The sequence below is a fragment of the Zalophus californianus genome, chromosome 5 (genome assembly GCF_009762305.2).
Source record: "Zalophus californianus isolate mZalCal1 chromosome 5, mZalCal1.pri.v2, whole genome shotgun sequence".
NCBI classification, from domain to species: Eukaryota; Metazoa; Chordata; class Mammalia; order Carnivora; family Otariidae; genus Zalophus; species Zalophus californianus.
The window spans coordinates 123340438-123352714 of record NC_045599.1 but is presented as its reverse complement, the minus strand read 5'-3'; the positions used below and the strand labels follow the sequence as shown (position 1 = coordinate 123352714).

General features: G+C 41.2%; 1 protein-coding gene across 2 annotated transcripts in view; it reads right to left on the bottom strand.

The window, feature by feature from the left end:
• The window catches only part of FYB1 (FYN binding protein 1), a 162219-nt gene that overhangs the window by 94190 nt on the left and 55752 nt on the right, over nucleotides 1-12277 (bottom strand). For both annotated transcript variants that reach the window (XM_027606745.1, XM_027606746.1), the window contains exon 2: nucleotides 3591-4752. In XM_027606745.1, coding sequence (XP_027462546.1) covers nucleotides 3591-4752 — 1162 coding nt within the window. The remainder of the gene's footprint in view (nucleotides 1-3590; nucleotides 4753-12277) is intronic.

Sequence of the window (12277 nt, the reverse complement as noted above, 5' to 3'; positions counted from 1 at the left end):
CTGAATTCTGATTAAATAGACTTTGGGGGGGATGACAAACCTGAGCAACTAACAAGAATATATTATTTCTATGCTCCAAATAAATAATGTTAAGCAGACTGGTGTCTGTCTCCATGTAGCTTATAGCGGTATTTGTAGTAAAAAACAAATGAACAAACAAGGAACTGATGTTTCAACCAAAGAACACACACACACAGAGAAGGATGAGGATTCTTTGAGTTTCCCTTATGCTTGATTTATTATCTCATGATACCCTATGTTTCATGAGAGGAAGCCTAGGAGGGAGGATGGTGAGGGCTACATGGACCCTGGAATCAGAGAGACCTAAGGATCAGTCCCACCCCTGCTTAGTCATATTATAGCCTTGGGCAAGTTACCCAACCTCTCTGAGCTTTAGTTTCTTCAGATAATTCTTATTTCATTGGGTTCTCGGGAGGAGTGAACAGGATAATGTGTATCTGGTATGCAACAAGTCCTCAGTAAATAATAAATATTTTAATGGCCAATATATTGGACAAAGATGATAAAAGATGGAGGGTAGGTATGGGCAAGAGGTTTAAGGAATTGGATGTGAACCTGGAAAGGAAGGAATCAGGTAGAAGGCTAAGAAAATAGTGTTAAGAGTTTTGAAAACCTGCAGAGTTATTAGATGAAGCATTGGTTAATTCGAACACCCTATATTTTCTAGAGCTGGTATATATATTCTTAATCTTCCTAAGTGGAATGCTAAATTACTTAGTATGGTTTGGTGAAAGTCGCAGTGGTGGGATCAGGAGTCAGCAGACCTGCCTTTTAAGAAATTCTCAGTGTTCAGAAAATAACACATCTGACACATATGCAAGGTTATTTTTTGTAGCATAGTTTCAAACAGAAAAAGTTTGGAAACAATGCACAATGTTCAATCAATTAGGTGGGTCATTCATTTACCAGAATATTGTGCAACTCTAAGGAATATTCAGTTACCTCTTATTAAAATATGAAAAGATATACAAGATTTTTTTTTTTAAAAAACAAAGATCAAAGCATTTCATATAATATTTTACTTCTTGAGTATAAAGCTGGGAGAATTAGTATCTCTCTCTATTTTTTTAAAGATTTTATTCATTTATTTGACAGAGAGAGAGACAGTGAGAGGGGGAACACAAGCAGGGGGAGTGGGAGAGGGAGATGCAGACTTCCCGCTGAGCACAGAGCCTGATGCGGGGCTCGATCTCAGGACCCTGGGATCATGACCTGAGCCGAAGGCAGACGCTTAACAACTGAGCCACCCAGGAGCCCCTAGTATCTATATTTATATTTGCTTACATAAACCTAAGGAAGCTGGATGGACATAGAAATTAAGAAAAGTGGTTTTTGTGGGGCAGAGGCTGGGAAGACCCAGAAAATGACAGATAAAGGACTGTATGCCATTTTCTACTTGCTGGCTTTTTTTTTTTTTTTTGAGCCAGGTATAATTTCAATTTAAAAAATAAGTTAAAAAAAATTATGGGGGCGCCTGGTGGTTCAGTCGGTTAATCGTCTAACTCTCGGTTTTGGCTCAGGTCAGGATCTCAGGGTGGTGAGATCGAGCCCTGCTCCGCAGTCAGTGGGATGTCTCTCTCTCCCTCCCTTTCTATCTCTCTCTTTCTCTCAAATAAATAAATAAATAAATAAATAAATAAATAAAATCTTTTTTAAAAAGTTAAAAAAATTTAAATGCTTATAAAAATGTGAATGCTTTAAAGGGGTGTTATTCATAATTTAACATTAGGAATCAGATTGCTTTATCCTGACACTAACCTGAGGTCAGTTCAAATTAAGAAGGATTGAGTTTTGATTTGTGAAAGAGGCTGAAGAGGGGAGAGGGTCCCTTTTGGAGCATAATATATCCCAAGGATCAGAGTTAGAGGTGGGGTACATTATGAGAGGATTTAGAGTCTAAGTTGTATCCTGGGGTACTGGAGCAGTGGGGAGGCAGGTCAGGCTGGGGGGAAAATGGAGAGAGGGGGCAAGGATCCACTCTGCCTACTAGGTGGTTTTGCCTGGGTCCCTTGGAACTTGATTGCACTGAAAGTCAGCTAGGGAGCTGACCTTGCCAGAACCATGGAGCCAGAAGACTTCATGAGCATTTCAACAGCACAACACCAGACAGCTAGCGAGCGCCACCCAAACCTGGGAGCTGAGTGGAAATAAAGATGGAGCATTTCCCTGGTCTGAAGTTAGAGCCACAAGATGGAGGCTATGATAGCTAATTTTTTATCTCAGGCACAGAAGAACCAAGGGAAGGGATCTTTTAGAAGTTTTCACAAAGATAACATTTCTGAGTTATGGACCAGTATTAACATGAGAAGGTGACAGATGAGGAGGACACAAGTGTAATGGCTGAATCTTTCTAGAAGACGGATGATTGTGGCGTCACTTCAATGTGCTTTCTACATGATAGATTAATGGGAGGTTGGATCACTAATCTGTTAGTCAACAGCAAGACTATTGATCTATTGCATGATGATGCATTGCAAATGATATACTGCAAGATGCTTTTGCAGAGCTGGAAAAGAAAAACAACCTTTATACCTAGAACTTCTTTAATTAGACCATAGTTTTATAAGGAAAAAAATATGTCTAATGAAGTGGTGTGGTCCCTATTCCATTATGTATAAGCATCTTTTCTCCACCTTCCCCGAGAATAAACAATAACTTCACACTATTGGCCTAAAATATTAATCGTTTCAGGCATAAATGAGCTTCTGTCGTCACTGTGTGGGGTTACCAATCTTTACCAAATCATTCAGCATCAAATTTTAGCATGTGCCATAGGATTGTCACATCTCTGGTAGGAAATGAAACTATTTTCCCCGAAGGAGACTAATATGCCCCTTTGTCTGGCTTATGGTCCTAGTTCTGTGCTATTTGAGGAATCAGCAAAGTTCAGAAAACTTTATACTGAGAAATAGAAAACAGCTAACATATAAAACAGCAAGTGGCATTTCGTGAGCTCTGCTCATCTCGTTTGAATATTGGGCCTAGGAAACACATGATGACTTTTTGGACATTGAAAATCACTTGACATTTTGGGCTGGATACTTTGTTTCGAGGGGTTGCTGTCTGCAGTGGCAATCTTCAGCAGCCTCACTGGCCTCTGCCTGCCACATGCCGGCAGCATCCTCCCGTCGGGACAGTCAAAACTGCCTCCAGACGCTGCCAAATGTCCCCGGGCATCAAAATTGACCCAGTTTGAGAACCCCCAACTTAGAGGTTTGCTCATCTTTCTAACTCTTCTGTGGTAGTAAGGGTAACACACCTCAGCCTCATTCAACAGAAATGAAACCTGGCTAAGGATGTAAATGAAAGCAAAACCATTTATCAATCAAATGGATATATTTCCCCCCACCCCCAGAGGCAGCCCCTGAGGCATTTTCTCGCAGAACTAAGGATTTTTACCTCTCAGACCTCCCACGCCAAAGGAAAAAAATTGCCAAAGAAAAAGTGGCCACATACACAGGAGGACCAGGGATGGACTCGTTCCTTGGTATAATTTCCCCCCCAGAAGTTCAAACAGCCCTCTGCAGTAGAACAGAATGTGTTAACTCGTGAACAAGAAAAGAACTCACTGTTTCCAGAAGCGGCTTTTCGGAATTTCGTCAGGTCAACGTGCGGGGGTCTGCTGGGTTTTGGTGGCGGTGGGCCCAAGGTAAACAAGGGAGGCAGGGGCTTCTGCTTGGGGGTGGCTACATTCTTGTCTCCCTTTTCCTTGTCTTGACTTTGGCTCCAGGGCCCTGTCACTGTCACTTTAGAAGGCATCTTAGGGAACTTGGCAGGAGGAGCCCCAGAGGCTGGCTCTTCCTGATTCATTTTGTTCAGGAAGATGTTCTTAGCAGCCTCTATCTTCCTGTCTTCTCTTTTCTCTTCAGCATTTCTGGAGAGGCCTGGGCTTCCTCTGTTCACAGCAGGTTTCAGAACCACCCCAGAAAAGGGCGAACTGGACATCTCGCCTCCGTGGTCTTTAGTTTCCTGGTCTTCTCTTGCTGGTTTTAAAGGGCTGGTTTTGGCCTTGGTTCCTAAGGGACCTGGGGGTCCTTTCTGTAGAGATGCATTCTTGGTGGGGCTCTCGTCTTCATGGGTGTCATCAGGACTCAGGGATGGCTTCTGGCCAAAGACGGGCTTGGGAAAGAGGGGCTTGTGCTCATGGTCCTGCACGGCCGACACAAACTTGCCTTTAACCCCAGCCAGCTTGGGGAATGCTTGCTTCTGCTCAGCTTCCGGGGCTGGAGGATGAGACCCTGGCTTGGGGCCGGGTGGCTTTAGGTCATGGTCTTGGTTTACACTGTGAGGCGAAGGCTTATTCCCAGGGGGCCGGGGAAACACAGGTTTGGCATCTTCCTTGGGCACGGTGACGGCCTTGGGGCCTAGAGGTTTCGGAAATCCCACTTTCACCTCAGGGTCTCTGGTGGCCGAGTTTGCCGGCGGTCCAAATCTTTGGCCCACTCCCGTCGGCTTTAGAAATGGGGGCTTGGGCTCCTTGTCAGGCTTTTCCTCAGATGTAGGTTTCACCGCCAAAGGTGGCTTTGGGGACCCAAACCTGGGTACGTTGCTAGGTCCCGCAGGAGGGCTGGCACTTCCTTGGTTGTCAAAGAGATTCTTTCTTGCTTGTACTCCTGAAGGTGAGTTTTGCCCAGGGACTTTGAAGGGGCGGTGGCTGACAGAGACCTCTTCTGTGGGGTTGCCTCCTGTGTTAAACTTTGCCATGAGGGACTTCACATCTGCTTTTGTATCCTACAAGCACAGGGAACAAAAACTAGTTGAGAGCCAGAAGTCCTAATTGCACAATTTAAAATACTGCACTCCGAAGGGCTTCCTGGTTTGAGGCCTGCCTCGTCACTGATTGGTTAGGGAACATTGTAACATTTATCTTCCTCTATGGCAAAATAGTCTGTGAGAGTTTCTTGAAGGGGGAGGGCTATTGTTGTGCATATACTGTTTCAGCTTTTTTTTTTTTTTCCTTTGCTTGTCTTACACTGACTTGCTTATTTCTGTTTAAGTGACACTTTACCTTTTCTTTCCCCTCACTGTTTCTCCAGCTCTTCTGTTGGATTTACCCTTCCTTCACTTGGCATTTATCTACTTTGTTTTACTTGAAGAAAATATGGAAGTGGCTAATAAGGGACTTCTTCCATATTTTACCGTTAAGCCTCTTAAATAGAAACTATACTTGAAAAAATGAAAGTAAGTTCTTCTGTAAATTCAGGTTGTATGCTTTCTACAGCATGGCCACGTTTAACAGCTCTGTGGTTTGCAAGAGCTCTCCTGTTCCCATCTGCAGTTAAGGTGCGTCTGCTTGCTAAACAGGGGATGTGGCAGAAAAAGTCACTTATTTGAATAAGTAAGTAATAAGTGAGTTTTCCTACTTATTTATAAATATTGAGTGCTGCTGATTCAACTGGAACCAGATGAGCATGCAGAATGTGCTCACCTTCCAGACTGGTCCTGTCTTGGGGGCCCAGGCTGGGGAAAGTGAAAGAGACTGGCTGGGAAGTCTCATGACCAGCCTTCTTGCTTCTCCAGTCTCATCTCTTTTATAAGGACATGTACTACTCCTTCTTGTAAGTCCTGCTACACAGTCTCTGTCCTCGACTAGAATTAGGATGTTACTCAGTAAAGACAGCAGGCAAATAGTCACCCTTCTCTGTGAAGGTGACTTTCCACTTAATCTGGAAACATTCTTGGTGTATTTGCTCTTTCTCTCCAAAGCAAGGATTTGAAATTTTCTAGTTCTTCTAGAAATATCTGAAAATCAGAAGCACTAAAAAAAAAAAATCACTGAAGATACACATGTGGTCATGACAATTTCCATTTTCGTGCTTTAAAATTCACCTAGAAAATGTTTTCTTTCTTCCCACCACCACCTATCTGGCCACACACCCAAATACATTTCACCTTTTGAGACCCCAAAACCACAAAACCATAGCATGGGCTCAATATATGGAAACTATTATTATTAGAAATATTAAGTAGCATATTCAAGGGCTCACAGCCAGGAACTGTGAGCACAGGGATGCACAGCCAGGTGTGTCTAGGGCTCCAAAGCCCAGAAAGGGTCTCATTCCTTTTTGTACCCCCACAACACCTGGACCAGGGCCTGGCATCTTCAGGCTTCTAATGCATATTTGGGGAAATAAAACTTGGCACTGAGCTGAATACTGTGAATAGCAATTTAAAAGAAATGGTGCCCTCAGCTGGATTTTTTCTTTGTACCACACTGCAGTGCCCGTGTATTTGCAGGATGGGAAAAAGGGACTTAAGGCACTAGAAGAAAACCAGATGAGAGCAGCATTTTCCAGCTTGAATTTTGTTCCTTTAACTTACTACCCTATCTGCAAGTTGCTGAAAACATCTTATTTTCTACCTTGTCTTCCTTGAACACCTTTTTTTTTTTTTTTTATCCCCGTGATCTCCTCCAATCCTCAAATAATCCCTAAGGGCAATAGGCAGGAAGATGGCAGAATAGGGAGAGTTTGGGTGGTGGGAGAAGGAAGGGGAGAAGATGGGTCCTTCCCTGAACCCTCCCAAGGAGATCACAGCTGCAGAGAACTCCAAAGCTTAACACAAGGTGCATAAAGAAGTATTAATACAAAAATTTGCTGTCGGGGCGCCTGGGTGACTCAGTCGGCTAAGCATCTTCCTTCGGCTCAGGTCATGATCCCAGGGTCCTGGGATCGAGCCCCGCATCTGGCTCCCTGCTCAGTGGGGAGTCTGCTTCTCCCTCTCCCTTTGCCCCTCCCCTTGCTCATGCTCACACACTCGCTCTCTCCCAAATAAATAAATAAATAAAAATAAATTTGCTCCCCACATGTAAGAAAGTCTGTCTCTGGGGAAGAACTCTTTTATTCTGGACTTATTCTATATTTTGCAATTTATATTCTAGATCTGTAATTTATTCTAGATTTATAACAAGAGGCTACATTGCAGAGTAGTTAATGCAGACTAGGGAGTCAGACTGCCTGGGTTTGAGTCTTACTAGCTGTTTAACCTAGGGCAGTGTACAAATTCTCTGGACCTTAGTTTGCTCACCTCTGTCATAGGGATCAATGAAGCTAATCTCTGGAAGGCACTCCCAAAAGTGCTCGTAATGTAAGAGGTTTTCCTAATTTTATACAGCAAGGGAAGCCTTAAGAATCATCTGGCCCTCCTCTGTCACTACACTGGAGAGGAAACAGTAACCAAAGGATTAAAGCAAAAACCTACGGAGTTGCAGCAACTTCTTGTCTTGGATTTCATGGGGGAAAACCCATGAAACACACTAACCCATTCACAAACTCCACATCCTGGTTTTAATTTAGAAAATATGGAAATGGTCTATTTGGAATTGCAACATAAGTTTCTTAGCTGCCCACCCAGACCCAGGAGGCAAGGTAGCGTCATGGTTAATTAACCCAGGCTCTAGAATTATCCACTTGGGTTCAAATCTTGACTTTGCCATTTACTGGCTACATATCCTAGCAAGTTTCTTAACCTCTCTGAGACTCAGTTTTCTTCATCTGTAAAATGAGAATAATAACAGTACCTATTTTTCCACAGGATTTTGTTCTTAAATCAGGATTAAATGGGTTAATGCATGTAAAGTTCCTAGGTTAAGAATTACATGTACTATACATCCAAAGATTGTCTGCCAACATTGTTTTTTCTAATTCACTATTCACATAACATCATTTTCTCCAGGTGACCAAATTCTTAAGTTATAATTGTTAATATTACGTTCTAATTTTATTTATTTATTTATTTATTTATTTATGAATTTTTGAGTATAGTTGACATACAATGTTACATTAGTTTTTGGTGAACAACATAGTGATTTGGCAAGTTTATACATTATGCTACATTATGTTCTAATTTTAAATCAATGTGACTGAAACAAACATACTGCTAGATAACATAATGGAGTTACTATGTTTGAGTTTGGTTTACCTACACTTCAAAACTTTTCAATGAATGTTGGAAGACAGGGAAAGAAATAGTAATACATTCTTATGTAGGACACTTTGAAGAAATGGGAGCAGCCTCTGAGCTTACACTAATATGTCTGGCAAATCAATAGCCCAAACTCTACAACTATGTGACCACTTATTCTGACTGCTTAGCTTTAGAAGTTGTTTCATCATTTTCATTGTTACAAGTTTATTGGACCAAATTTTCAACATCCAGATTTGCCCTTAATCTTAACAATAATAGCTAGATTTCTTTCATAATCATAAGGATAGAAAGGAAAAAAAGATTAAAAAATTTTTTTAACATTCTCCCATTTCATTGTAGATTGAATAACCATTCCATTTTCCAGGGTTCTTTTTACTTTTAAAGAAAGTTAAAAAGAGGGGCGCCTGGGTGGCTCAGTCGGTTAAGCGTCTGACTCTTGGTTTTGGCTCAGGTCATGATCTCAGGGTCGTGGGAATTGAGCCCCATACTCAGCGTGGAGCCTGCTCGAGATTCTCTCTCCCTCTCTCTCTCTGTCCTTCCCCTCTCTGCCCCTGCCCCCTCTAGTGCACTTCCTGTCGGTCTCTCTTTCTCAAATAAATAAATAAATCTTAAAAAAACCTTAGAAAGAGTACAGGAGCCATGTATCATTGTATGATAGAGTGAAAATTCAGCCAACTCTAAGCCTTGAAACTCTAAGCCCTATTGCCCCAGTTCTAGGGGTATCATATATCCTGACTTAACAGTATAGGACAAGTTTATACCTATTGTCCCAGAAGAACTATTAATAACATTCACATTTACTCTCAAAATTGACCTGCTTTAAACAATAAATTACATGGTGAATTTACCCAGTTCCTCACCAGAGGCAACTACTGTCCTCAGTTTCTTATGTATATTTCTAAGCTGTGCATATACAAATATATATGAACTTACACAAGCATCCTTCCTGTCCCAACTTTTTGCACAAGTGGAAACTTCTGCTTCACAGCCTGCTTTTTTCCAGAACTGATATTCAGTTGGTACACACCTGCACAACTGGATATATCATCAGCAACCATTCTGATTGCTCGGTACTTCGTGTGATTCCCGTTGTTAAATATTTTCAATATTAACTCTGTTATTTTCTCTTATAATTGATCCATATCAGTGCATATTATTTGCACAACCTTTTTTTAAAAAGATAGGTTTTATTTTATTTTTTATTTTTAGAGCAGTTTTAGTGAGAAGATACTACAGAGAGTACTAGTGTACTTTGCATCGACTTTCCCCTTAATAAAACTTGACATTAGTTTGCAGGACCTTTTTAATTCTTAATAATTTTAAAGATTGGGCTTCTGCTTATTCTGAAGAACAGGTATTTTACATCTGGAAGACTTCAGAGTTCAGGATACTTTAAGTAGATCAAACATTTCATCTCAAATTGTTTGTTTCTTTTCCAAAATCATTTGAAGCAATTCATTATTATTTGTCTGTTGTGTACCTATATAATGTTTAGTCCAAACTCCTCCCATTCATTGCTCTATAATTGCGCAGATGTAATTGTAGAAATGCTCTTGATAGAAATAAATTTCCTTTAGCCTCCATATATTTTTCCTTTCTCAGAATTATGTGCCTTCACTGGCATAAACATCACATTTGCCACAGCCCCTAGGAAGACGGCTGCTAATAAAAAGGGTTTTGCTACATCCTCTGGGTTTCTAGTTAACAACTCTAGAATCCAGAAAATCTTCCTTTGCTCTTAGCAACTTATATGAAGATAATTGATCAAGTACATACTTAAAGGCTGAGATGACATTTAGGACAGACATCAAGAAACTGTACACGTTAAGAAAATGTTTCTCTTTGCAGCAGTTTGTCTACATATTTTCATATGGAAAATTAAAAACACCCTATGACTGTCATTGATAACAGGGTTTTGCTTGGTTTTGGATTTATTTTTATAGTGCTCATACTTTTTTTTTTAAAGATGTTATTTATTTAGTTGAGAGAGAGAGTGAGCACGAGTTGGTGGGGGAGGAGCAGAGGGAGGAGAAGCAGGCTTCCCGCTGAGCAGGGAGCCTGACGCGGGGCTCGATCCCAGGACCCTGGGATCATGACCTGAGCCGAAGGCAGATGCTTAACGACTGAGCCACCTGGGTGCCCCTACACAGATGCTTAACGACTGAGCCACCTGGGTGCCCCTACACTGCTCTTACTTTTAAATATATATTGGATATTAGATGAATCCTGTGGTTCTCAAGGAGAAGCCCTTTTGGCAACGTCTGGAGAAACCTTTGATTGAAACGACTGACTGAGGCAATGCTCTTGGCATCCGGTGAGTAGAAGCCAGAGATACTGCTGAACAGCCTACAATGCACAGGGCAGCGCCTCAACAAAGTATTATCAGTCCAGATAGTCCTGAAGTCGAGAAGCCCAGAGTTAATCTTATTGCTCCTGGATTATTGGAAACACCTTACCAGAAAGTCCGCCTTTAATTTTTGTAATAGAATATAATCTAAAACTTATCAATAACTGTGTAAGAAAAGCCAAACAAAGCCCCCCAAGCCCCTAAATAATACAAAAAAAGAAACTACCATTAGAGATTGTTTTCAAAGTTCCATGTCTTTGAAAGTCTCATCTTTGCAAAGTTTCATTTATAAAGCGCAAAAGAAATAAAACAGCCATGAATCATGGGTAACTAATAACTTTAAAATAACTGAAGCTCCCTTTTACCTCTGTTAAGATGTGTTACTTTTATAATTAAAGCATGACGAGAGCAAACCACTCTTACGGATGCTGTTATTTTCCCCTATATAGCCCAGGGAAAAGGAGAAGAAAGTGATTTGCACTTGATTGCATGTAATGCTTTTAATCGTGAGGGAGACAGCAATTAATAACAGTTTACCCAAATTGGTTTGTTTCTTTCTTTCTTCATGGATGAATTTTACTATATGTGGATTTTTTTTCTTATTATGTTATTGTTTCTTTTTTTTGTTGTTAAGTCATGTTTTCCCTGTGACTTATGGTCTGAATTGATGGTTCTCATAGAATAAAAGTAGTTCATACCACTTCCGCCATTCCCCGGAACAGGACTCCAGGTATAATGGCATCAGAGGATAAGAGCAGGTTGCAAGGAGGTGCATATGTAAAGGAAAAACATTCCAGGACGCCAGCCCTAGGCCTGCCCAAGGCCTCAGAGACTGTAGTCAGAGTGAATGGAAGAGGGATGAAGGCAGGTGAGGGTGGGGTGCCGTACGAGAGAGCCCAGCTTCTACCAGCGTGTTGGTTCATGTTACTCAAACCTATTCAGCAAAGGACTGATAAGAAGGTATAATAAAAAGACTGAGAAGGTAGAAAGTTCTTTCCTAAGCCAAATAAACTTGCCATCTTTGAGGTAGGAAGCAGGCTGGTGAAAATCTGTAATATACTCAAGCAGTTCATACTTTCACAAGGCAATGGTATCCAACTTCACAGGTTTCTATTGACTAGATTAAAGAAAATAACAGGTATGTTCCCCACGACCAAGTCCTCCACCCCTTTTGAGTGGGTGGGCGCATGTGCGCACACACCCAGGAGTAATAAGTTGTCTTTTCTTTTTAAAGAGATTTAATCTCTACTCAGTGAACTTGGAAAAGGGAATTGCTTTAATCTGAAAATAAGCTTTCTTAAAACTGTTTATTGTCAGAAATTACATAATAAAACCTTTCTCCTTGGTATTGGTTGTAACGATAGAGTCAATAGAAGTTGGCTGAAAATACAGTACTTGTGACAACTTCTTACAAGATAGTAGAAGGCAGGTCGCACTAGAGATAATGAAACTGTGGTACACTTTTTTTCATCCCCATCAACACTGTCTAAATATTTAGGTACTTAATGGGTCATAATTTAAGTACTTACTGTGTGTACTGTTTCCCCAAGGAGATGTAAAAGCAGGAAACTAGTTTTATTTTTCCTCCTCAAAAATAGCACCCCTCTGCCACCACCCATTCAAACAAGCACTCCGTAATGCCTGGCACATTTCTTTCCATAATGTCTATCACACATACCATACTGGCTGATGGGCTGAATTTACTTGAATTTCACATGACTAAGCACACAGATGATAGCTGAGGACACGATTTCCTGAGCTTCCTCAAGAGTTTTGAACTCTTGTCACAACTCTATTTTTAAGAGCTCTCTGTCTAATAGAGTCTCTACCTCATTGTGAATGGGCTGTGATGGATTCCAGTTGGCTGAGCCTCTGAAGTTGGAGGGAGCATCAGGCCCCTTTTCAACAGGATGTGGGAACGTGCTTCTCACCACAAATTGAGTTCTTGGGGCAAGATCAGGCTGCTGCAGACTGGGCAAGGGC